The 25,594-nt window shown below is 30.5% G+C and overlaps 1 protein-coding gene across 1 annotated transcript in view; it reads right to left on the bottom strand.

Annotated features, from left to right (window-relative positions):
* LOC145306846 (uncharacterized) overlaps positions 1-25,594 on the bottom strand; it is a 46,414-nt gene that overhangs the window by 15,141 nt on the left and 5,679 nt on the right. The window contains exons 2-6 of the mRNA XM_080149170.1: positions 21,323-21,430; positions 20,869-21,015; positions 14,410-14,459; positions 10,219-10,273; positions 8,984-9,068 (exon numbers count right to left, since the gene is read on the bottom strand). Coding sequence (XP_080005296.1) covers positions 8,984-9,068; positions 10,219-10,273; positions 14,410-14,459; positions 20,869-21,015; positions 21,323-21,430 — 445 coding nt within the window. The remainder of the gene's footprint in view (positions 1-8,983; positions 9,069-10,218; positions 10,274-14,409; positions 14,460-20,868; positions 21,016-21,322; positions 21,431-25,594) is intronic.

Here is a 25,594-nt window from a genome sequence, read left to right as displayed (position 1 = left end):
AGAAAATTGTTAGACTTCAAGAATTTAACAACAATGCAAAAAGTTATATTTGTAAATCGTTGTCCCCTCATCAAAATGATAAAAATTGTTCATAAAAAACCTGATCTAAGTGCGCAAAACGTCTATAGGGGCCTCAAAAAATTGTTGTAGCAACTTAAAAATTTGTTTCTAGGTGCTAAAAAGCCCAAAGCCTACGTGTTGGAGAGAGTAAAAAGTAACCGTCGTAGTTCCATTACTAAATTGCATATTAGATTTACATAAATAGATTACTAACTTTCTACATTTGAAATGAATTCAGACTTTTAATTTTCTGTTCTGTCAAATTGTAATGATTTTCGTTGTTAATGCATCATACAATAGATGCACTACTTCCAACTTTTTTTTTTGGGAGGGGGGGCTGAAATTAAAAAAAAAATTAAAAGCACTAATTTTGACATATTAAACTTACTTTCTCAATTATTATTACATTATACATAAAAATAAATTATAAATAGTTCAGTACCATAAAGCCGTGACCATTCAAAATTAAATTATTACTCTATGCTTTTAAGTTTATTAGAAACAAAGAAGAAATCATAAATAAGGGAGTGGTACTTTCATATATGTACATGTGCGTGCGGGCATTCTGGAGGGGGATCTATTGGAGTCTCAACCAGGGATAAGACAATGGCCAATAAATTGATGTACATCCCCAATGATAATACAAAAAATACCCTTCTGTGGATTACAATTAGTGGTTGAATCGTTTGGACACTCAACCTAATGAACCACCCAATCAAAATGCAATACAAGTCCCCAAAGTTGTTCAGCCAACGAATAAGAAAACGTTACTATAAAACTTTTGGGAATAGTGTTATAAACAGTCCAATGTTCCCTCCCTTCCTGAGTCTCAACACTCTCTTAGAATTAAAATAGGGAAGGCCTGTCCTACCCCTTTTAAAACCACGTATTATATTAGGTATCTTTGTACACGCCACTCCAAATTAAGGAAAAAATGATATGTTTAAAAAGTACTGTACAAAGCTAGAACTTGAATTAACCCCCATCTTACAGTTTTATTTGAAATTTAGTTCAATTCTTATTAGAGAAGCCACTCTTCAAGTCAAGTTAAGAAGTGTTAAAGTACATTGATAGATAGCTTTGTACTGATTCTCTAGCTTATGGAAAGTTTGGGCATAGATATTTAGAAAACTAAATTTTAGGTTTTGGGAAAATATTTATTTGCCTTTATGATTGGCAAAAAGTAATGTTTTTTAGCTGTCAGCTTTTAAATTATGAGTTGATTTATGGTTCGTATTAAGTAGAGATCTCTGTTAAGGAGCGAATTCAATTCAATTGTAAATGCTTAGAACATAGATATGTATTCTTAGGTCAGTGATATTAAGGGACAAGACAATAGGTGATGAATTGATGTACAAGAACAATACTAATGATGATAAATATAATTACCCCTTTTATAAATTACAATTATTAGTTTGAATAGTTTGAACACTACAGTTTGAATCAAAAATTTAAGATTTAATAATAAGTAGGTACTCAAAAAAATCTTCGAAATAAAAAAATTGGGCACCATTATAATTGACAATTTTATATCCCCTCACTCCCTGAAGAAGGAATGTTCTCGAAATCATATTTAATTAAAAAATAATATAAAGCAAGTGTGATTGTTCCCTTTGTCTGTTCATTTTTTTTTATACTTTTACCTGTTTATGCTTTCAAGTGCCTATAGTTTGCAAAACATGACAAGGGCGTAGTCAAGAAAAAAAATAAGGGCAAGGCGGATTTATAATTAGAATTATTAGCCTTGTTTAAAGTTCTTAACAACAGAGGGATTTTATGGGTTTCATAAAAGCAAGGATGATTTTGTCTTCATGTCCCACAGTAGCGCAGCAAAAAGAGCTAACAATATTTTAATGGAAAAAGAACAGTAAACTAAAGTACCACAGGCAAAAGTAAAGGAATGTTGTAGCTTTTGAAAATATACTATACATTATCGATGAACAGATCATTTAATTTCAAGTCATTTGTGTTTAAAAAAACAAATTAGAAAGTTATATTGATTCATAAGCTTATTATAAACCAAATAAGAAAAATTAAGGGAAGGTTTGTCATTACAGCGGACATGTCTCTAGTATCTAGGGGCTCTGAACTCGAAGAAAAATAGCCCAATCCAATAACTGAGTTAGTCTAAACGCATGACCGAAGTGAAGCTTACCTAAAATAGAGAACTGAATCTGTTTATTCAGAAGTAAAAATTTCCAAATTTAAAAAAAATACTTCTTTAGAATAAACGCACCTAATTTTATTAAACCAATCAAATAATAAAATGTCTAATGTTTTTTAGAAATTTTACTTCCAAGGCTTAAACAGTTTTTTTTCACAATAATGACTTAATTTGAAATAGCATAGCTATTATATAACTAGGGTATGATTATAATCAAGTAAAATTTATGTTGTATAAAATCTGGTGTCTACTGATTGCTATTCTTATTTAAAGACCCTAGAGCATCGCCTCAAGAGATACAGGGGGGGGGGTGTATCCTCTATCCAAATAGCTAAAAACCTGCCCTGAAAAAATTATGCAACTATTTAAATAGCCGTTTACGGTACCTTAGTCATCATAACTGTATAATACATTATTTTATAACATAGAAACTGTTGTTTAGCCCTATTTATGAATAAAAATATGTAATTTAAGGCTGTAGCAAAAATCATATTTTGGTAGAATTATACTAACATCTCATTGGCTTACAACTGAGATTTTAATCAGGTTTGAACAAAAGCTCATTTCAATGAAAACTTTGATAGCTTATCTACAGTACAAAAGCTACAACTTTTATTTTATAAAGGCTATTTATACTTTTTGAAATTTGTAGTGAATTGAATCTATGTCCGAACGTTTGTTCTTATGCCAGTCAACTTTCAAGTTTTTGTAATTCATTTACAGGTTATTCAATTTAGCTATATTTTCTTAATTTTAAATTAGAAACTAGATGTAGAGTAGATGTTCTACTAAAAAACTTTTATTCTTTAAATTCAACTTTTTAAGGTAATTCTATCTTATACATTTGTCTATATGTCTCGTTGGATAATATTGGCATACCTATCATCTTTATACAATTCTAATTCTAACTAAATCAAATTATTTCATTTAATGAAATATATCGTGATTTCTACATTGTATCTTTAAATTCTTAAACCACGATTTAAGATTACTTTTTCATAAATGTTTTAAACTACACTTAGTTGTTTAGATTTTTAATATTTAGAGTAGGGGCTGATTATGGGGGGTGTATCAAACCCATAAAGAAAACAAGAGATTGGATGTACTTCTCTTAGTACATACACACCCCCCACATAAATAATTTATAGAAAAATTAGTTCTTTTAACTACCCCTCCCTTCTTAAGTTTTGCTAAAAGAAAGCCGTAAATGCCAATTGCCATTTTTCTTTGATTTAAGCTACAGAATTTTCCAACCCCCTTTTCAATAATAGTTTTTTCTTTAAAATAATGCTAATTTTAAATCAAGGAAATTACATTCGTTTTTGGTAGAGCCTTTAACCATGTACAATTGCTATACTTTGTGACAAAGGTCATGAAATTAAATGGCCCTGTCAAAGCTGAATGGATATTATCAACTTCATTCTAGTAAACTTTGTATTAACATGTCAACATTAATTAAGTTTGACAGTATTTTTATCTTACTTTAATTCATTTTTTGTGTTAGGGGGGGGGGGGGGATTAACTTAAGGGCCTATTTGAAGATAATTGACTTTGCCCAAAAACAGCTTCTACTTAGCTTTGTGTATCTTTGTGGGCCAATGCATTTGTAAATGCTAATGCTGTTTTTATCAAATATCAACAATTTAAATTAAGGTAGATGAATTAACGCATACAAAGGGAATCTAATCATTATATAACAAAACAAATAATTAATTGATTTATTAAGAAATTTTCCTATAAGTGATTTTTAGCTGTCATTGGGGGGCAACACATTGTAAAATTGACAGCCTTTTTATCTGCCCCCCAAATATTATTTTAGATTTATTTCGCTTAATGGCTATATTTTATTCCTGGGTAAATCAAACTTAATAACTTAAAGTAAGTTTTATTGAATAAGAATAAGATAGAGCCGAGAAGTAAGCCATGTTAATGTTTTACATAATTAGTAAACCTGTATACGTAGCTTTGATATTTTGAATATAATTTGATTCCAAATTTGAATTTGCTTTGTAGCACTCAGGGAAGGAGAGGACAAGTGCGCTAAAATTAATCTTTATCCCTTTATCACAAACAATAATCCTATTTATAAAAAAGAAAGCTTTTTTTGTCTGAAGCTTAAGTTTTTGCTTATTACTGAACCAATTGGGTTCTCTATTTCAGGTAATCTTCATTTAGATCCTATGATGGTTTTGAACTATTTCATTTTCAGATTTAAATCTTGGAATTATTTTTCTAGCCCCGTCGAATACAGAGCCCCTAGATGTTAGTAGCTTCGCCGCCAGTTGTAATTAAACTCTGAAAGGCACTCACGTGTCAAACGGGGAGGGGGATAAATTAATCGCCCATTTTTTCCCTCTATCACTGTAAATACTGTAAATTATAAGTGACATCAAACAAACCCTTCTGTAGATTAAAACTATTCGTTAAAAAGTTTAGACACTGCACGTTTGTTCCGTTTGTTTCAACAATTCAAGATAAAAGAATAAAAGTCTTCAAAGCTTTTATGCTAAAACGTGAAAATGTGTTTATAAAACTTTGGGCAATAACATAATTTATCGTCTACTGATCCCTTCCTCCCTGATATTATGCCAAACAATCTCATCCTGATATTATGCCAAACAATCTCATCCTGATATTATGCCAAACAATCTCATCCTGATATTATGCCAAACAATCTCATCCTGATATTATGCCAAACAATCTCATCCTGATATTATGCCAAACAATCTCATCCTGATATTATGCCAAACAATCTCATCCTGATATTATGCCAAACAATCTCATGCAATTTTAATTCAAGATAAGTCTTAAATTTCAAAAGACTATATTTTGCCTTTTTGATTTTAAATAAAAAAGTAAAGATTTTTTAATGAGATATACAAAAAGGTATATAAAAAAGAACCCTATATATTTTTTTTAAAATTCTCTAGTTGCTTTTTACTTAAAAAGAAAAATTTACATTATGACGACACTCGTTTATTGGAGGATTATTATAGATTTTTAAAAAAGTAGTTTTGCCTTAGACATTTAACCTCCCCTTAAGGCTAACACCCCGCTTGTAATCACTGTGCATGCAGGACAGACGCCTGTATTTTGACATAATAATGCTGCACCTTCTTATGAACACAGTTCTCCTTGTTTACCAGGGCCGAGAGGTGACCTTCTTATGTAATTATTTATGATTCCCAAAATTTTATAAATATTCGATCCCTTAAAAATGTTAAAATCTTAATTTGATTGTTCAAACTTTTTCGTCTATTAATTTAATTTTGATTACATTTAGACATTATTTCTAATTAGAGTTTTACATCAATTTATCACCCATTGTCTTATCCCTTCAGATCCATCTTGTTAATAGCATAATTGTTTGTCAATAAAGAGGAAGTTTTCAAAAATAAAAATCTATATTTCTTGAAGCATAAAATTTGTTAATGTTATCGATACTTCTTTTCCTTGTTTCAATAAAAAATATTTTAGCTCAATATTTAAATTAAAATTAAATAATTAAATAATGAGAAAACAAGGATGACAACATTCATAAGAAGAAATAAATCATTCATTGACAAACGGACAATGTGAGTTATATAGAATGTGGACAAGAACCACTTTATCCCCCCCCCCCCCATCTCTTGGACGTCGTTGTTGGCTGTCATCCTTGTTTACGAGAAGATGTTTCTGAGAATAGCTACTGTAATTTTGTTAATTGCCTAATTATATCTTTTTCTAAGAATAGAGATTAAGTACGTTCTAACAAGGAAAATCATTTCCATAAGATGTAAAGAATTCTAATTATTGACCAGATAAGAATTGCAAATCATTATACAGTATTTGTGTACTGAACATAATAATTTTTAAAACTAAATTTTTTTTCTCTGAAAATTATCCAAAAATTTTTTTTGAGCAATTTTTATCATTTTACTGTTTTTTCTACAACTGCGTTAATAGTGTGATGGAATCATGATTCTTAAAAATTTGCTTTCAACATTTTCCTTTTCATTTCATGTAATCATATTTTAATCCAACCTAGCAAAAAAACATCCGAACAATAAAAGTTGCATTGTATAATAGACAGTTTTTCGCAGATATTGAAAAAATATGTCATAACATTACATAATACAATTTTATCTTTAATTACTAAATTTTGCCCTCATAATTAGCTAGCACTATATGTTAGCGATATATATTTTATTTTACGAAGAGTCTCTGATATTTTTTGGGGAGTGGGGGACAAAATAATAAAAAAGAATAATGACAATTTTCCTTCTGGGTTTCTGTTTCTCTCATTTCAAAGTCATCTTTACTCATAGGGGCGCTACAATTCAACAACAAATATTGCTTTAAAAAAAAGTATCTTGGGCAGGTATGCTAAATAAATTTTGTTATAGTTTTAGTCATTTTGAACAAACCAAAACTGTATTTATGGAGCTGCAGTGAAAATAAAATTTACAATATTACAAAACATATTTGATTTCTATTTTTTAATCACCAATTAATAGGAACCGTTGATAAAAGATCAAGTCATTATTTCCAGAGATGGGTTTTTGAAAGATGAATGCCGCGTTTTATCGACATTTTTTAGATTTTGATTGATTGAACGAAGACGATAGAGTATTCAACTTAACCCATTAGTGCCGAGCGCCACTTTTATGGACCGATCGAGCTGAAAATTTCAGGGAAGCTTTGTTATGGTAAAAACGGAATTCCATTTTTTTTGTTTTGCTCTAGTGGCGTGCACAGGAAAGTTGAAATAAAACCTGGTTCGGCACGAGTAAAGAAACCGTTCGGCATAGGTAACCGTTTTTGGCGTTTTTTTGTGCTTTCCCCCGGCATTCAAGCCTGGTTTTGTCCTAAATACCCGGTTATTTGGCCCAAAAAATTAAAAATGTAATTTTTTAACGTCCAAAGTGAGTTGTAGAGTAGCTAATACTACGATATGATCCCCAATTGAAAACTACATAACCTCATGTAATTGATAGAGCTACAAGTAAGATACAAAACGATTTATATCACATTTAGTGTTTTGGCTATAGGTGCCACCCTTTTCAGTTAAAAAAGCCCGTTTCCTAGAAGTTTTAAAATTTTGTTATTATATGTGGACGGGTATCTTTACTCGCGCCGAGCCGGGCAATAAAAATGGCGGGTATCTTTACTTGGGCCGAGCTGGGCCAATATAGAACGTAAAAAAAATCATATAAAAAATAATAATTTGAATAAATTGAATTCACAAATGAATGTAGTTGCCAATAAACTTTAAATTTCACGAAAAAAACTTTACTTCATAAACAAAAAAGTTAGGAGGGGTATTTTAAAATCACCTCGTTTTTCTTGGTTTTCAAATTTTGTTGAGCTATACTGACAAACGGAAGTAAGCAAATCTGCCTGCTCCAGGGGGAAATGAAAACCAGGGTAGTAGAGGGGGGATTCATACTGAGAATGATGCAATCCTGAAACTGAGAACTGGTTTTTTTCAGCATTTTCTGGAACCGGGCGTTAAAAAGATGCATTAATTAATATGCAGCAAAAATTGATTGATTATAATTTTTTTTTTCTATGAAAGCTGTACCAACAAAATAAATAGTTGTATACTCTGTATAAATTTTGCGAATTGAAAATAACGCGGCATTCATCTTTCAAAAACCCATCTCAGACATTAGCACTCTCCCCACCCGTTAAATTAAACTTGGCAACGTCTGTCTTCACTTTTCTTCACCCGCTAATGGATTAACCCCCACCCCCCTGGTGAATCGCCGTGTACGCCACTGGCTTTATCAATTACAAATAAAATTTGATTTGTCTAACATCTATATGATGAAAATGCAACCAAGAATTTTATGATAGTTTTACATTTTTAACTTATTTAATGATCCATTTTCTAAAAAGTCAAAGAAGGAATAGAATAGTAACCTAGTACGTACTTTGTTATTGAGTAATTTCTAGATTTTTCTACAATTTCTTCATGTACACAAAATATGCACAATAGTAAACATTAGGGTTTTGTTTAGTTTGTTTTGATATTCCAAACATTTTGTTCTAATGAGAATGTCAAAGTCACGTACAAAACATCTTACTAATAATAGTAAGTCCAATTGGAATTCTACCCCTTTTTGCACATAAGCCATTACAGATGGCCTTATCGAACCTTGTAATAAGTCTCATACTTACCCAACTTTACCTAACCTAACCTAAAATTACAAAGATGGTCAGCGAGACCCAATAGACTGAGAAAAGATACAAGTTTTAAAAGGAAAGACAAAGGAGGGAGAGGGAAGTATCTTATCTTTATCAAAAAGTAAGATATCAATATGTACATAAAATTTAAGTCAACTATGGATCACCGCAAAAAATGTGCAAATTATAAGTGATGTGTTTTAAAATGATTCAAAGAAATTGAAAAAGAAATGGTCATAGTGCTAAATAGTCATAGGTATAGATTTTTTTTGTGTACAGTTGATAGTACTTTTAACTTTTCAGAATAAATTTATTCAAAAGTTATGTTAAAAAAATGTCTATGCCTAATTAGTGATATAAACATAAATTGGGAGATATACAATTAGGTAGCTAAATTAAAGAAAAATTAAGCAAACTATTTTCCAATTAATGTTATATAAAAGTTTTAAAAGCTATTGATCCATCTCAACCCAAGACTACTTTATCAAACTAACATCTTTGTACAGGCCATATATATATTTCAATAACTAAGGTTATCATTCTCAATCGTCCTGTAAAGGAAAAAAACACAAATCAGTAAATAATACTTACCCTAACTCTTTTTCTATGTCTGATGCAAGTGATGAAAGCAATGACCAACAGGATGAACAACACACCTCCCAGAACTCCCATTAAACTAAATAATAATTAGTAGTAGCGCAGCTAATCTATACCTAACAGGGATATAAGGGGATAAGACAATTGCCGATAAATTTATGTACATCCCAAATTTTTACATACCTAATTTCCCATTTTGTAGATTGATATTTGTCGTTGAAACGTTTAAACACTCCATTTTAAAAACCAAGCAATCAAAATTCAGTAAAAGTCCCCAAAGTTGTTAAGCCAACGAATTGGAAGACGTTATCATAAAACTTTGGAGACTAGTGCAATAAACAGTCCATTGTCCCCACTCTCTCTGTTTACCGACCCTGTCAAACGATAGCGTATGTAGTTAAATTCTCATATTTTTAATCTAGGAATATTTCCTTATGTTCGACTGACAATCTCTTGTCGACTGCTGTTGTAAATATGACCATAACTTTTCTTGTTTAATGACAGATGTTAAAATTGTTAAAAATCAAACCCTCTTAAAATTTATAAAAGAAAAATTTCTCGATGCTATCACAGTATATTTTTTTGCATATTAGTGCTATGCTTGTTATGGAAATAATTGTACTTGTCTTCTTGTTATGTTCTTTAGATCAACTTTCCAAAACCAGTGAACTCGGGTTGCAACTGGGAAAAATGATTAAACATTTCCCAAACATAACGACAAATGTTGTGCAAATAAAAGTTTCCGGCTATCTATGTCTTGTTTATTTGTCTGTACTCTAAAGTAAACAATGAAATTCACCGGCATTTTTTTCTTCAACATGCTTAAATAATACTTAGTTTAATTAATTATAACTTATCTGAGCAATTCAAGGGAGTGAGTGGACATATTTAGGACTGAAAATTTCAATGGTACCTAAAGATTTATAAACACGTTCTGTCATTGTTGGATATAAAGTTTTGGGCATTATTATTATATCTTGATTGGCTGGTTCAAACTAGCAGCATGAAATCCAAACTTTTTAAACAACTATTCTATAGATGGATAATTTTGTTAACCATCATTGGGGTTGTTTCAAAGACCCTGAACATTTACATCCAATATCCCCTCCCTCCCTGAAATATATTTGTTTCTACACTGGCTGTAGATTGGATAATCTCAAGGCCCTTACCAACTTTTCTTTTAACTCTCCTCACCCTGTCTGTCTTTCTGTCTGTAAGGATTAACAAACCTGAAAGATCTGCCGCTGAAAGTAAGCTCTTGATTAATCCCAACCACCCGTTCTCCTGAAATAAAAAAATCTATAATACAAAGTAGAACGATGTCCGTCTGTTTGTTTGCAGTAAAGGATCTCACTAACCGCTGAAACGATCTGTTTCCCCTTTACATGGTAGCTTCTCATAGGTCCCGGGAAGGATTATAATTATTTTCTTGGCTGGCGAAGCCGCTAGTTTAAAATATAAAGTAGTAAGGAATTTTTTTTTGAAGTCTAAGATTTCAATAACAACTAAGACGATTTGGGTTCTCTTTTTTATGGAGGCTAAACATAGGTCCTCAGATTGTTTTAGGCTATTATATTTTAATATTTAAGTACTGGGATGGTTTTAAGCTATTTTAATACAGAGACCCGAGATGATAGGGGCGTAACCACTAGTAAAAAAATAATAAATGTATTTTTGTATTCTGTAATTGTATGTTTGTCTTAGTGAACAATACTGTTTTATTTGATTTTGGATTGAAAAAAAAATCAAGAAGGACAATCTTCAGAATAATGTCTTTTTGTTTCCGAAGCAAAAAGTGTATAAAACAAACATATCAGGGTATTTTATTAAAACTTCTTTTATCAAACTTTTATCAAACTTCTCTTATTAAATAGAGCCATGTAATGTTAATTTTTAAAGGATATAATGACAGCACAATTAATTAAGGTTTGATGCCCCAAATGGCTAGGAGCGAACTAACTAGTTTTTATTCTCTTATATAAAATAGTAAGGTTTTTTTTGGCTGTTAAGATCTCGCCAACCACTGAACTGACATTTCCGGGATGGTTTTAGGCTATTTATTTTTTTGAAATATTATTCTATGAGTACAGACACATGGGTCTATAAATGGAGCAAAAAGGGGTATAAAAAACAGGCAAACTGTCAAGCAATAAAAAGGAATCTGTTGCTACTTCGGGCGTGTGTTAGAGCGCAAAAATATCCAAAAATAAAACAACAATCTTTCATGATGTTTTGGTTTAGGTATTAAGTAAATTATTTCCTAACCATATTACACTACGGGGCACTTCTAACCTTCTAACCTTTACCCTAACCTATCATACTTTTAGCATGAAAAATTATTTTCTATAATTAGGGTAGGTCCTCCCGTCCTTACGTCCCTATCGGTTAGCTCTTTTTGTTAATTTATAATTGTCCTATCGATTTAAGACTTTGCATGAGTATTCCTCTATATATATTCGCTTTCATAAATGTTATCATCTTTGTGTTAAAAAATCGCTTATAATTCCAGAAAATTTATTTTTCTCCTTATCCTTGAAGCGAAAAAATAGTAATAGTGAAGGAAAATTTGAAGATGACTTTAGTCTAGTTTTTATTGTTGTTTTTCTTGTTTCCCTATCTATCTATATCTCATTTGTCAGGATGTTGTTTTTTAGCTCAATTTCTTGTCATTTATCTTAGTTCTTTTTCTAGGGATCGACAGCATATTTATTGCAGTTGGCAGCACATTTATACAAATGCGGAATGACTTAAATTTATTCCTAGCTGCAGCTGTCTTGCCGTGGTTCTTACAGACAGATGGACAAACATGCTATTTATAATACAAAGAAGAATTGTGTCTAACCGTCTGTCTAAAGCTAAAACCCGATCAGTAACTACTTAACCGATTAGGATGTGCTTTTGAGGGATTATAACTACTGGTCCTGATATGGTTTTTAAGTATTTTTCTAAGGATAGAATACCATTACCCATCCCCAAAAATGAGAAAAAAAATAGAAAATGAGGATATATGATGTTGCTTTTTTTCAACTAAATAGTACATAGGGTCGATTTTTTTTGAGGGGATGGGGGTAACCACCCCCAAAATAGCTATAAAGCTTATAGAACCTATAAAAAGCTACACTGTAAAACGGAACCATATCGGTTCAGTGGTAGCGAGATACTATTTCTCAAACAAAAAGCTTACTTATAATATGGGATATTGTGGACTACAGACTGCTTAAAATGTGGGGGTTTACCCTTATCTACTCGTAAAGAGAAGCCCTTAGATGATAGGGGCGAAGCCACTAGTAAATGGAAAATTACAGAGATTAGTCTAGACCACAATGACTTTAGTTACATTCAAACAAACGTTTCATCATGTTATCCCCAAAGAAAGTACTTTTCTTTAATTTCTAAAGAAATAATCTGATGTTTACAAGTAATGAGGTAAGTGAAAGGAATTAAGCTAATCAACCATATCATCCAGGGAGGGGTGGGACAATGGGCTGGTAATTCACTAGTCCTCAAAGTTTTATATCAACGATTTCTTATTCGTTGGCTAAACAACTATGGGGACTGAATTTTGATTGGTTGGTTTAGTAGGTTAGAGTGTCAACACATTTCAACCAGTAATTGTAATCTAAAAAAGGGGTAATTTTGTATATCGTTATAGGGAATGTACATCTATTTATCAGCCATTGTCTTATCCCTTTAGATCCCCGCATATCATCAAACATTTTAGAAAAGAAGAGAAATAAAATGAGACTTTTTGTTCAAGAATCATAATAAAATTTTCTAACCATATTTAATCCAAAACAAATAAAATAATTAGTTAGTAAAGCTGCAATAATAGGTGTGTTATCAGGAATAAAAAAGATTTATACTGTTACAAACACTTATCCCTTTACAACCCTGAATAAGATTGCATCATATAAAAATTTGCTTGTACTCTGTCTTGTAAAATCAAACGTAGGTGTAAACATTTGCTTAGAAATTTAAATTTTTTTTGTAATCATTTAGCTTCGCAATATTTAAAAGTGTAATGCTCGACAGTCGCTAATTTTAAAGCTTATCTGCAGCTGCAGAATGTCAAAATTAAGTAGAGCGGCTGACTGTTTGTCATGAAAGGCATAAAGGCTGGTCCCCTAGCTGATTATTGTCTTATTTGCGAATCAAATGAAATAAAAACTTGAACTAACATAAACATTACTAGCTTTTACCAAAGAATCAGTAATTGCAGATTTTTACGCGCCTAGCTATCCTTATACTAAAGTAACAGGATGTTTGCCTGTTTGTTTGTCCGTGTGTACCGAAGGATTTCGCTAACCGCTGAACCGATCGGGTTCTCCTTAACAGGGTAGATTCTCATATGTCCCGGGAAGGTTTTTAACTATTTTGGGGGAGGGTACCACCACCCTCCCAAGAAATAAAAAAATCAAAATTTTTTTTTACGTTCTCGATTTTAAAAGAGAGTTCAACGCACACATAAACGTCAAACGCAACATAGACATATTTTAAATATATAAAAAAAACATAAAAAGTGCCACTAGAGGCCTCTAGGGGCGTAGCCGCTAGTAACTTGCATAAAATTATTGCAATTAGCAGCAGGTCCCAATGCTGGTAGGATGCTCTAATCTTCACGGCTGCAGTTTTGTCAATTCATCATTTGAATTATTTAAAAGTCAACGTTAAATACGAAGATTATCAATCATTTTATCACGTAAATAATATTCTGTAAAGCTTCGCTCCTCCTTTACTTTATCTATAGACTATATAATCAAGTCTTAGTGTAAATAATTTCAAAATATAAAATGTACAGTAAATAATGATTTTGTGGATATTATCTAAAAAGTTTGACAATCTCGAAATGCGTAATAAAATCCAAGAAATTTAAAACTTCTAGACTCTAACAAATTATTAGAATTAGACAAGTACAATTGGAGCATGTAATAAATACTGCTCTATAATTTCACGCAGTCATAGGAAAATCTACTAGAAGTTTTCTTCAATCTAAATTAAAATTATTTTAATGATGAATTACTTAAGTAACATTTCTACGATCGGCTTCAAATAGATTTGAATTCAAAATGAAATAAAATTTGAGATTTTTTTTTTGGGGCGGGGGACGTTGAAATTTATGTCGTTATCAAAAATAATATATTTCTTTAGCGGTTACCGATATCTTAAGCCTCAGGTAAACAGCTTGACAGAAAGAAGGAAAGGCAGACATCATTTTACTTTGTATTATACATGTGGGACGTAATACATAGTTTGGTATGATTTCAATTTTGACAATTTTTGTGAATTTATGGAAGTTGTCATGGGATTGCGGGATTTTTATAATCAAAACAATTATAAAAATTACAAAACTATAGACATACAGATGAAAAATGTAAAAAGTAAATAAAGAGTAGCTGCGCTATAAACATATATGTACGTACCTGGTCCGGTTACACCATTCTTGAAAGGTCCAACTCTGTATTCCGAACTGGAGTATTTATATATTCATCTTTTTGAATTTATATACATGGATGTAAAAAACGTACAGAATAACCATGAATATATTATTACTTGTATCTAACACCAGTTTTTCATGTTCTCTAATAAATTAAAACTTGCAGCAGGCTAAAATAACGGTTCTCCCCTTCCACCAACTTTACCCCATCCCCTCCCCTCTTATATGAACCTACTGGCAAATAAACGAGTTACACGTTAGCATTTAATACTATATACTAAATTTTTATAATTACATATGACGGCTTTTCAAAAAGCTTTACCCTTGTCAAGACATTGTCATAATATCCACGTTATTTCTACCTCCAAATAATATGCAAAAAGCTTCTAAAGAATTCTTATCTCAAACTGATTACTTAATAAGAATAGATTTAAATTCTTTGTACAAAATACAAAAAAAATTCGTTAAAAAATTTAGTCAACGGGTTTATAATACTAAAGTCTGAATATCATATAAGTATGTATAATATTAAATTTACATTTAGAATGGTATATCATATGCATAATCCGACGTATTATTTAAAATTTTAGCTATAATACTGAAGAAGTAAATTATTTAATATACATAGAGTAACTACGCTTATAAAGCATTTTTGTCCTGTTCAACACATCGTCAAATTAAAAGTTTCATCCACTCTAGCCGTATTAAAAAGAAGATGCACTTTTAAAAACAGGCATAAAGCAACACACCATGCCAAATTAAATGTCAATCATAAAAAGCCTCAAAAAACCTGAAATTTAAATTGGGAAGTTGCTACAAAACAGCACACAAAATATCGTACTACATAAAATAGTATTTTTTTTTAGTCTAGCGCTAAAGATACTGAAATAGGAGATCCAAATTGGTTTTAACTTTTCAAGAAGCTACAAAATATCTTCATAGAATTCAGCCGTTGCTCATGTTAGCGTTAAAGGCTCTAAACATTAAAAAAATGACAAAGTAATTAAAATCTTTTGAGGGTGTTGGTACCCTCTCCTGAAATAGTTATAAAACTTTCCAGGACCTTGAGAAGCTTCTTTGTAAAGGAGAACCATATCGGTTCAGTGATTCGCGATATCCTTTGATACAGACAGACATACAGGCATTATGTTAATTAATTAAGATTCTTTTCGTATCCCTACTTATTCTTAACTAAGTAGATGTATAAAAACGTCCAAAACCTTTTTAGAACAAGATATGTTGACCAAAATTTTATGATTAAAAGTCAGGCAATATATTTTTGCATTAATATAATATAATAATTCCTCATATTAAAGACGTTAAAAAGCATGCAAAAGTACTATATAGATTATTTATTTTATTTTGAGAGGGAAAAATATTCAACTTGAGGGGGATAAGGGTTATTTTTTTGGCTATTTATACGATATTTGCATAGTGATTCCTAGGAAAAACTAATTCACTTTAAAAGTCATATATTTCAAATAATTTTTAGGAAGAGGGATTATTCTGTATTTTATTTATTATGTTATTCAAATATTAAAAGTGCTGTTATTCTATAATTGTAGATGTTTTTTATATATAATTCGTTATGTTCTCCTTTTTGGATGCTGTTATCCTTGCTATTGAAAATACACAAACAAACAATTAAAATTTTATCAAAATATGAATATTTTTCCCCAAGCCTAATAAATTGAAAATTGGTTCTGAATATTCAAATTTTCATTTTACCATATAAAAATATTCTTTGTCTAACAAGAACAACAATGGCCATGGGCAACAAACTCAAACACTTTTTAATTCAAATATGGTGTAACATAAAAAGCTGTTCAACGCTGTCAAAAGCAACCATAAAAAGTCAATCGGTTAGTGATTTTTTTCAATGAGAATTAAGTTTTTTTAAATATACAAAAATAATTCAGACGCCCATCTAAAACCCAATTTAAAAAAAAAAATTCCGAAAAACGAACTGATCGTAGTAACAACCTAGTTGTAAGGTAGGTGTGCTATTAAGAGTGTATTGATATTTTCATGAAAAATGTAAAAATAAATTATAAAAATTCTTTGTGTAATGCATTAAAAATATTCATGATAACGTTAATTGTTAAGTTTTATAATAAAGTTTTCTTGTTCGTTAGCTTTACAACTTGGGGACTTAATTTAATTTTTATTTAATTAAGTTAAGTGTCAACCACTAATTGTAATCTAAAAAAAGGGTAATGTTGTCTATCATCAATTGGAATGTAAATCAATTTATCGGCTATTGTCTTATTCCTTTCGATCTCTGAATATTGAATGAAGTTTTATCAAGTCAACAAAACACCATTAGGTTTGATATTATTTCCTATGTTTGAATAACAAAGATTGGTGGTTCCTTCAAAGTGCCTTGTTGAGCAATAACTCCCCCCTTATTTTGAAATAAATTTAAAGTAAGGTGGGGTGGATTAATTACTATGACTAAACCATGTGGAGGGTTCTAGCCATGCGAGACTACCCATAGGCCATTACCCAATATAACCTAACCTGAAGTACTAAACAAACAATAAGTAACTACCCACCTTATAATCAATTTAATTTTTTAAAAGAAGGTGTATTAACTTTTATTTTCATAGCTAGCCGGTGCTTTTAGTACGTAGTAGATGTGAAATTTTCCATAGAATTCAGATATGCAATCGTTTTTTGTAGACCTCTTATTTTTTAAGTAATTTAAGTTTTAAAAACCTACGAGAATAAAAACTTTGAACTTAATTATATCATTACACAGACATAAAAAATATGGGTTCATATATAACTTTAGAATCAGAAAAATATTACGAATCCATTGTAAGCAAAATTGAAAAAAAGTAAAAAAATAAAAAATAAAAAAAATGGCCTAACATGTTATTTTGTACAGGCAACATTTTCTTCATCCCCTCTTTACCCCCTTCCCATTTTTATTCTCAAAACAAAAAATAAGATGGTTGCCTGTATGATATAATATAATATTTTCATATAATTCCTTTTTTTGTAGTTTATTTACTATTTTGTAAACTTTTTATTTCAATTTAGCTTCGAATGGATTTGTAATATTTTTCTTATTCTATAAGTATATAAAACACCTATTGCTTATGCCTCTGTAATTATATAATTGAGTTCAAAGTTTTTATTCTCGTGGGTTTAAAAAAATCGATTTTTTCAATAATTACCTTACAGAATTCAAAAAGTAAGGTGTCAAATTAAAGATCTTACTATTTTTGTTCATAATGGCCATTTTCTTCCTTTTTAGGGTCGGTCCGTATGTCCGTACGTCCGTCCGTCCGTACGTCCGTCCGTCTGAGATAGATAGCTTTTATTCGTTAATTTAGGCATGTTAGAATTGTCCTATCGATTTCAAACTTTGCATGGTGATTCCTGTAGTAGTTAGGTACGATTTAGAAAGCGTAGCAACTCTATAATCATTACCAGAATGTCCTTACGTCCATTTTAAACATGTTGATTTTTCTACTTTTTTAACAACAAATTTTTATGTGATCTAATTATCCGTTTGATCTGATTTTTGGTATATTGGTTCCTGGGACAACAAAGAACAATTTTTTAAGCGAAGCAACTCTATAATCAAGTCCTAAAAATGTAAGTATGTCCATAAACATTATCCTGTATCAAGCAGTTTTGCAAAAAATTTACTTACACTTTTGCTTCGACTCTTATACTTTTATATTCTGATTATTCAGTTCAGACACTATACAAGTGTTAATGTCCGTTTGTCCTACCGTTTCAGTGCGTCGCTTTTATGGATGTTGTCATCCTTGTTTTTGTTTCGTTTTAGTACCTTAAAATCGACTTAATTTTTTTTTAACTGAAATTACTTTAAAAATAAGAGGTCTACAAAAAAAAACCGATTGCATATCTGAATTCTATGGAAAATTTTACATCTACTACGTACTAAAAGCACCGGCTAGCTATAAAAATAAAAGTTAATACACCTTCATTGGGTTCGTTTTGATTACTCAACCTGATACTTTGGAAAAGAAAGATAAATTTTCTTGAGATGCCCTATCCCTCAACGGGAATTTTATTTAAAAATCCAAACATGACTCTAGATCGTAGCGTTTTTATTCTTAACGGGAATAAACATTGCAAAAGGTTACCAAGACGTATATCTGTAAGGGCCTACCATGGTGTTTTTAATATAGTGGGGACCAGGGAGGGAGGGGATATTATAATGATTCTCACACTTTGATTCATTAAAGGACGCCTGCAAGAAAAATAACACGCTTTAACTGCTGAAAGACTGCCACAAGAAGACCCAATACCCCAAATTTAAAGCCTTTAGCTTCAATAACAAAAAAGTTCTAGGCATTTCAAAATAGCATTTTATGTACAATGGAATTTTTGAAAGATTTCCAATGCTCATAAAAGAAAAAAACAATATTAAATTACGTCGCCTAGACACAAAATTATAACCTTATCTTTGTCAGAAACTTAGATTGCATGTAACTGATTACATTTTTACAATAAAAACAACACATTTCATAGTCAAAATCTATGAAAAAAATTCGATTTAAATTGCATTTTTAAACGAAAATCATAGCGGAAACAAAGGGGTAAACTAATACAAGCTTAGCTGTGATTGGTTGTTAAGCTGATTCAGCCTTCTGATTGGCTACAGTACATTCGGTACAACTCAAGTAAAACCTAATTTTTTTTAATGATTTTGACTGTGAAAATGGGTATTTTTATTGTAAAAATATAATTAGTTACTAGGAACCTAAATTTATGACAAAAATAAGCTTATAATTTTGTTTCTAGGCCACGTAGTTTAATTTCAAAGTTTTCAACATGAGCATTGCAATTATTTCAAAATATTCATTGTACATAAAGTGTCATTTTGAAATGCCTAGAACTTTTTTGTTATAGAAGCTGAAGGCTTCAAATTTGGGGTATTTGGTCTACTTGTGGCAGTCTTTCAGCAGTTAAAGCGTGGTATTTGTTGCAGGCTTCCTTTAATGGAGACATATCAAATCGTGATTGGTGTGTACAAAATTGCAGTGTCTCAAGTTTTTACTGATTATTTGGTAATTATCAACTAAACTTGCATGCAACGCTTTAATTAGTTAAATAAACTTTTGCATATTAGAGGCCAAGACATACCACTCTGATTGGTAAGCCTATTAAATTGGATTTGTTACTACCATTTTAACTTCTTTATTATGTTGGTATTTGGAGTAACTCCTTGTGACCTCTCAACCCCTCCCTCTACCACCATCCAACCCATACCCCATTGATACACCACTGACTAAAGTCATAAAATGTAGGAAGTGCACCACCCAAAGATTTATTCTAAAGGGGGCAAGTTTTATAAAAAAAATAATGGTAGCACAACAGTAAAGTTTAAGTCCTGACAAGATGAATATCATACTGTAATAATAAATCAACTAAAAAAAGCGTTAAAATCATTTTAAATGTCAACTTATATGTACACATTTTAAACCTTGTACATTTATCATGAGCAAAGCATTTTTAGGTATTTTTGCACCTTGTGCATTTAAATATATAACATTAGATATAATTTAAAGTAATATTTTGACTATTTTATAAGGTAAATATGTATGGGGCGTAATTTTGGATCTCAATTTACATCAATATTATAATCATTTTTGAAGTATAATGACTCTAATAATGAATTATTATGCTGTAATTTTTATGCATAGAATAATGAAAGATGTTTTATAATTTGTAATAATTTTACATAATATTGATATAATGTCAGCCTAAACGTTTGACAGGTAAGCTACCTAGTGATCTTAATATATAAGACAATGGCCGATAAATTGATTTACATCACCAATGCACAAAATTAACCCTTCCGTAGATTACACTTAGTTGTTGAAACGATTGGACACTTATCTTAATAAAAAAACAATCAAAATTTAATAAGATTCTTCAAAGTTGTGAAGCTAACGCATAAGAAAACATAATTATAACATTTTGGGGGGCTAGTGTAAAAAACAGCCAAATGTCCCCTCCCTTCCTGGAAGCTACCTGATTTTCATCTATAGGAATGTGAGTTCTCCAAAAGTTCTCCAGTTATTGTTCTTTTAAAAAGTTCTTGAAAATTCTAAGTTTTTGCTTTTGTCAAGCACTTAGATAGGCAGACATTAAGTAAACATAGACTTAAAAGTTGGTAATTTAACATTACAGCATACATTTAGGGTTGAGGCAAAACTGGGAATGTTCGGCAATTGCACATCGGCCCAAATTTGCCAACTATTTTTTTCGAATTAATTGAGTTGTTGGTTTCAGCTGGTATTGGCCACCAATAAGTCAGATGCAAATAAATTTTCCTAAACGCGAAAATTAAGCTGGATGTATAAACCTGTTTTTCTAATCTTTCTGTTTAGTAAAATCATAAAAGAGCAAAATTAATAGCAGCATATTAATTGTTTCAATTTGATGAATAAATTTCCTGTCTTGAAAGATGTCTCTGTGATCAATAAAGAGCGTAGTTGGTACTCTCTGACAAATTTCTGGCAGGTTGGGAACCGGTTTTGAGTGGATGTACGGCCAGAGGTTGCACAGCCGTACAAGAGTTGGAGACACTGTACTCTCATCTGAGGTCAATCCTTAATTAGTTATCCGAAATAATTTGATATTCAAAGTTCGATACTTAAATTAAGTTTTAAAGGAAAGGTAACTCACTGAAAGGCATGTAATCCCTAATCAAGTTATCCAAAGTCTAACTCTTGGTGGGTTGATACAACCCCCCCCCCCCACAAAAATTTTAAAAAAATAATTACGAAAGTTTACACGTTCAAGCTTTTACCAATCCAAAATAACCTAACCTAAGTTTGTTAACTAAAATCAAAGGGGTTAAATCAATTTGCCAATAATTAGGTAAGTTTATTTTAAGGATCTTTCCTGAGCCAGTGGCGTGTAGATTATGTGCAAAGTCTCCCGGAGATATTGATGTTGTTGTTGTTGTTGTGAGCACAGGCGGTGGCGGTGGTGTTAACAAGGGGGATAATGTTGTCCTGAAAAAAATACAATATATCAATTTGATATGAACATAATAGAAAAAATCGTGCCTAACATTAAACTTTTGTAGATAATTTTAAAGGTGTGTGTAAATTTATGGTGAAGATAGAGCGGTGATCGGTATTTTAATTCTAGTATAGACTCCCCCCCCCCCCCTAAAAAGGGGTATTTGCACACACGAGTGTAAATATAAGTATATAAGTCATAACCAACCAAATTACAACAGAACAGAACGTCCAACATGTAAAGTAGCATTGCTTCTTAAAAGGTAAAAGCAATTGCTGATCAATTTTAAAATTTTGATTTAGGCATATAGGAAAAGAACCTAAAAGTTATATCTAATATTTAATTATCTATCTAAATAAATATAATAACATTATATTTAAAACACTAACAGTTAATAGAATGTTAATAGTAATGAATTGATGATTATTCAACAGTTATAATTACATATACAATTATCATTAAAAGGCAAAAACGATGTTTTAGAGGAGTAGAGCTACTCTAATAATAACTCATTAAAAGATAATTAAGGAAATTGATATGATCTTTCACAACAAATTTATAAAATTAGTAAATTCATAACATAAATAGATTAGATTTGTGAAGCTATCTATAGTACCTATAAAAAAATGACTTCATATAGTACATATGACCAATGTAGGCAAACACACAGACTAAATTACCAATAATAGGCCAGATTAATTGACCAATGGTAGGCCAGTATGACGTTTATAAAATTGTAATTTAAATGTAATGTATTTTTACTGTACACAAATCTAATTTTCTTTTTCATTCCGAAATGTTAGCTTGTTATTGCTGCGCTTTGTATAGTCATAATTGTCCTTGTTATATTTGATATGCATATTTGTCATTGGCGCGTGACTTATACAATTTTATAAATGCGCAACAAGGATTAAGATATTCATTTTAGTAAAACCATTCCATTAATAGATACTAGTGGTTGCGCTCCTAGGATCTGGGGGCTCTAAATTCGAGGGGATATGGAAGGGCAGAAAAATAGCCTAAAACCATACCCAAACTTATTTATAAAAATGAAATAACCTAAAACCATCTTAGGACCTCTAAAAAGCTTCCCTGTAAAGAAAAAAAACATATCAGTTCCGCGGTTAGTGAGATTCTTCGCTACAAACAAAAAAAGCTTACTACTTTGTATATTAGGAAGTAAATTTATTCTAATAGCAAAAGTATTAATATTAAAAATAAAAAATTACAGGAAGGGATTTATCCATGGAGGAAAAACATTGAACTACACATTATACAGGTACCCAAAGTTTAATAAAATGTAATAGATGTAAAAATAAAGTGGAGGTAATTTTTACCACAAGTCAACTCATTTAATTAAACAAAATATTTGCTCCTAAAGGATTTCAAAATTAGAAAACATTTTTGTGCAAATATTGATTTTTAGTTCTTAATTTAGTTTTGTTTTACTTTTAGCCAAAACTACTTGGATTTCACTAAAATTAAATTGCAGTTTCAAAGAAAGGGGATTTCAAAACTATTAATTCGAAAAGATTTTTTATATTTCCTTTTTATTATACTACACGAAAATATGAATTTAAAAAATCCATGAACTTATAAGAATTTTTATAACCCCTTAGGCTATAAAGGCTTTAATTAAAAAAAGGGGTTTGCAGCCGCAACTAAGCCGCTAATTAAAATTTTAAGTTATGCACATTTATTATATGTCAATTGTGGCTGAAACCCTTCCTTTTATAGCTGAAACTTAACAGACAGGCAAAATCTTTCTTGTTTTTATAATATATATTCAGATGTAAAACGATGATTCTTTAGCAGCTAATTTACGGGTACCGAGCCCTGGGCTATAACAAGTTTCATTTTTCAAGTTGAATGAATTATGACATTGCCTAGCTTTATAGTGGCCTGTTAACTAATTTTTATGACAGTTAAAATAACAAGTATGATACGTCTTCGACAAGGGTAGCAAAATATACAAATTAAACTATTTTCAAAGCGTCTATAATATGATTGATTATATGACGGTCTGTAAGAAGAAACAAACATGCAAAATATATGGACATACACTATACATAGAGTAGCTATGCTCATATAGAGGAGAAGGAAAACAAAGACTAATAACCATTGTATGCAAACTGCAGAAGTGAACAAGAGATAAATATAGAACAACTTCACCAAAATATAGCTGTGCTTTTATACAATTTGACGGAAATATAATGAGACATCAAAGAAACTATTTGGTTACATATTTCAAAGAGAAATTCAATTATTTATTAGAATTAATGACTTCCAATTCTTTTACTAGACAATTAGTAGCGAAGCAACACTAAAATTAAAAATAACCGTTCGTTTGGCGGAAAAAAAAACATATTTTTACATTTTCCTGACATGCCATGTTCGTTGTTATGATGTCTTAAAATCTGTTTTTGTGCTTCGCTACTGTTTACTGTTTTTATCCTTGTTTTTTTAATACAAATTAACTTTTGAACTTAATTTGTAAAAAATCTCACTAAATTATTACTTAACAAATTATGTAATATTTTTAAAATGAATAAAACTTGTCGTGTACTTCTTAATTCTTTAATTTTAATACAATAATACAATAACTTTAAGATGAATAATTACCGTTGGCAAGCAAATATTATCTAAATTTTTATTATTTTAGTGCGATTTTTTATTTAAAAAGACAAGACTATGTAAGTTTTAAGCAAAACTTCAAAGAATCAAAATTGTTAAAAAAATGTTTATCGCAAAATATTACAGACAGTTTCTGCGAAGTTAACAAAACGGGGTTAGTATAATAATTTCTTCTAAAAATCAGTTTCGGAGCTCTATTGGAAAGCTGTGTTTTAATTTAAAAATTGACTGTACTTTTCTTTTATTATCAGATATTAAAATTTTACAAACTAAATAACTAAAAATAAATTAGTTAAATGAGCAATGTTTGTTTATATTAAACATTAGAACATGTTTTCTGGTTTTCATTCAAAACCAATTAATATCCGGTGGATTAGAACCAATAAAAATCATGTATAGAATCATATTAAAAACAATTTTCCACGAATGACAACTGTCCCTCGGGGCTAACAAATCTGGCTTTAATCTTATAATTTTTCATTTCAATATCCGCGGAAAGCTGTCTATAATATGATGAGATTAATGACTAATGAAGTGATGTATATTTTTCTTTGACTTTAAAAATACAATTAAATTGTTAGAATTGGGAGTCTTCCTCTTATAACGGCCAATTAATGAAGCTTCGCTATTCATTAATCTTATTCTTGTTATTTTTTCTACCAAAGAAAGTTTTTTTTATTTCCCATGCACCCAAGGGTAAAAGACAATTCATATCAAAAACAAAATTCACAGAACTAAAAAGTAGTACCCATGGAGGTACAGATATACTCAGGGAGGGAGGGGTCATTAGACTGTAATTTAGGCAGGTTCTTAAAAGTTATATACACACGTTCTATCATTCGTGGGTTTAGAAAATTAAATAATGATTGGGTTGAACAAATTAACAGTGTCTAAACATTTCAACCAAAGTTTTATCTTTCAGGTAAGCTACATACTATTTCTGAACAAGTTTTTTTCTAATCTATTTTAAGGAAAGAAGGTTAAATAAACCCTTAAAGAAATTAAAACAATTAAAAAATTAATGGAACAAACAGGATTTTCCCTTAAATGAGCCCCAAAATATTATTTTTCTTGCGAATACATGTCCCTGACTGGACTGCATAGGATTGCATGCAAATATACAATGAAGATATAAATTCATATTCATGTGATGGCTGTGAGAAAACATTTCTTTGTGTAGGGAACTTGAACTATTACAAATTAAATATTTTTTTTATTTTTTTTTGTTCGAACCCAAGTTTTTAGAAGCGAAGCGTTTCGGTTTAACTGTTGTACTGTTCTTTTTTATCTCTTTAATTTTTTTACTGATTTAATATATATTTTACTAATATAATTACTATTTATGTGAAAATTTCTACACATTCCATTTCTCACTTCCTTCTTTTTCCCCATTTATACCCACTATCCTATGGTTACATCATAAAACAAGTTTTACGCTAATATTACGCCTAAAAAATATCCAAATTTTGAGCAATTTCCAATGGAATTAATTCGCTGGATCACAGCCAGGAATAAGGTAT

Source organism: Acartia tonsa, chromosome 2 (assembly GCF_053477335.1).
Source record: "Acartia tonsa isolate MP-2025a chromosome 2, ASM5347733v1, whole genome shotgun sequence".
In the NCBI taxonomy this organism is placed as follows: Eukaryota; Metazoa; Arthropoda; class Copepoda; order Calanoida; family Acartiidae; genus Acartia; species Acartia tonsa.
This window is presented reverse-complemented; position numbering and strand designations above follow the sequence as displayed.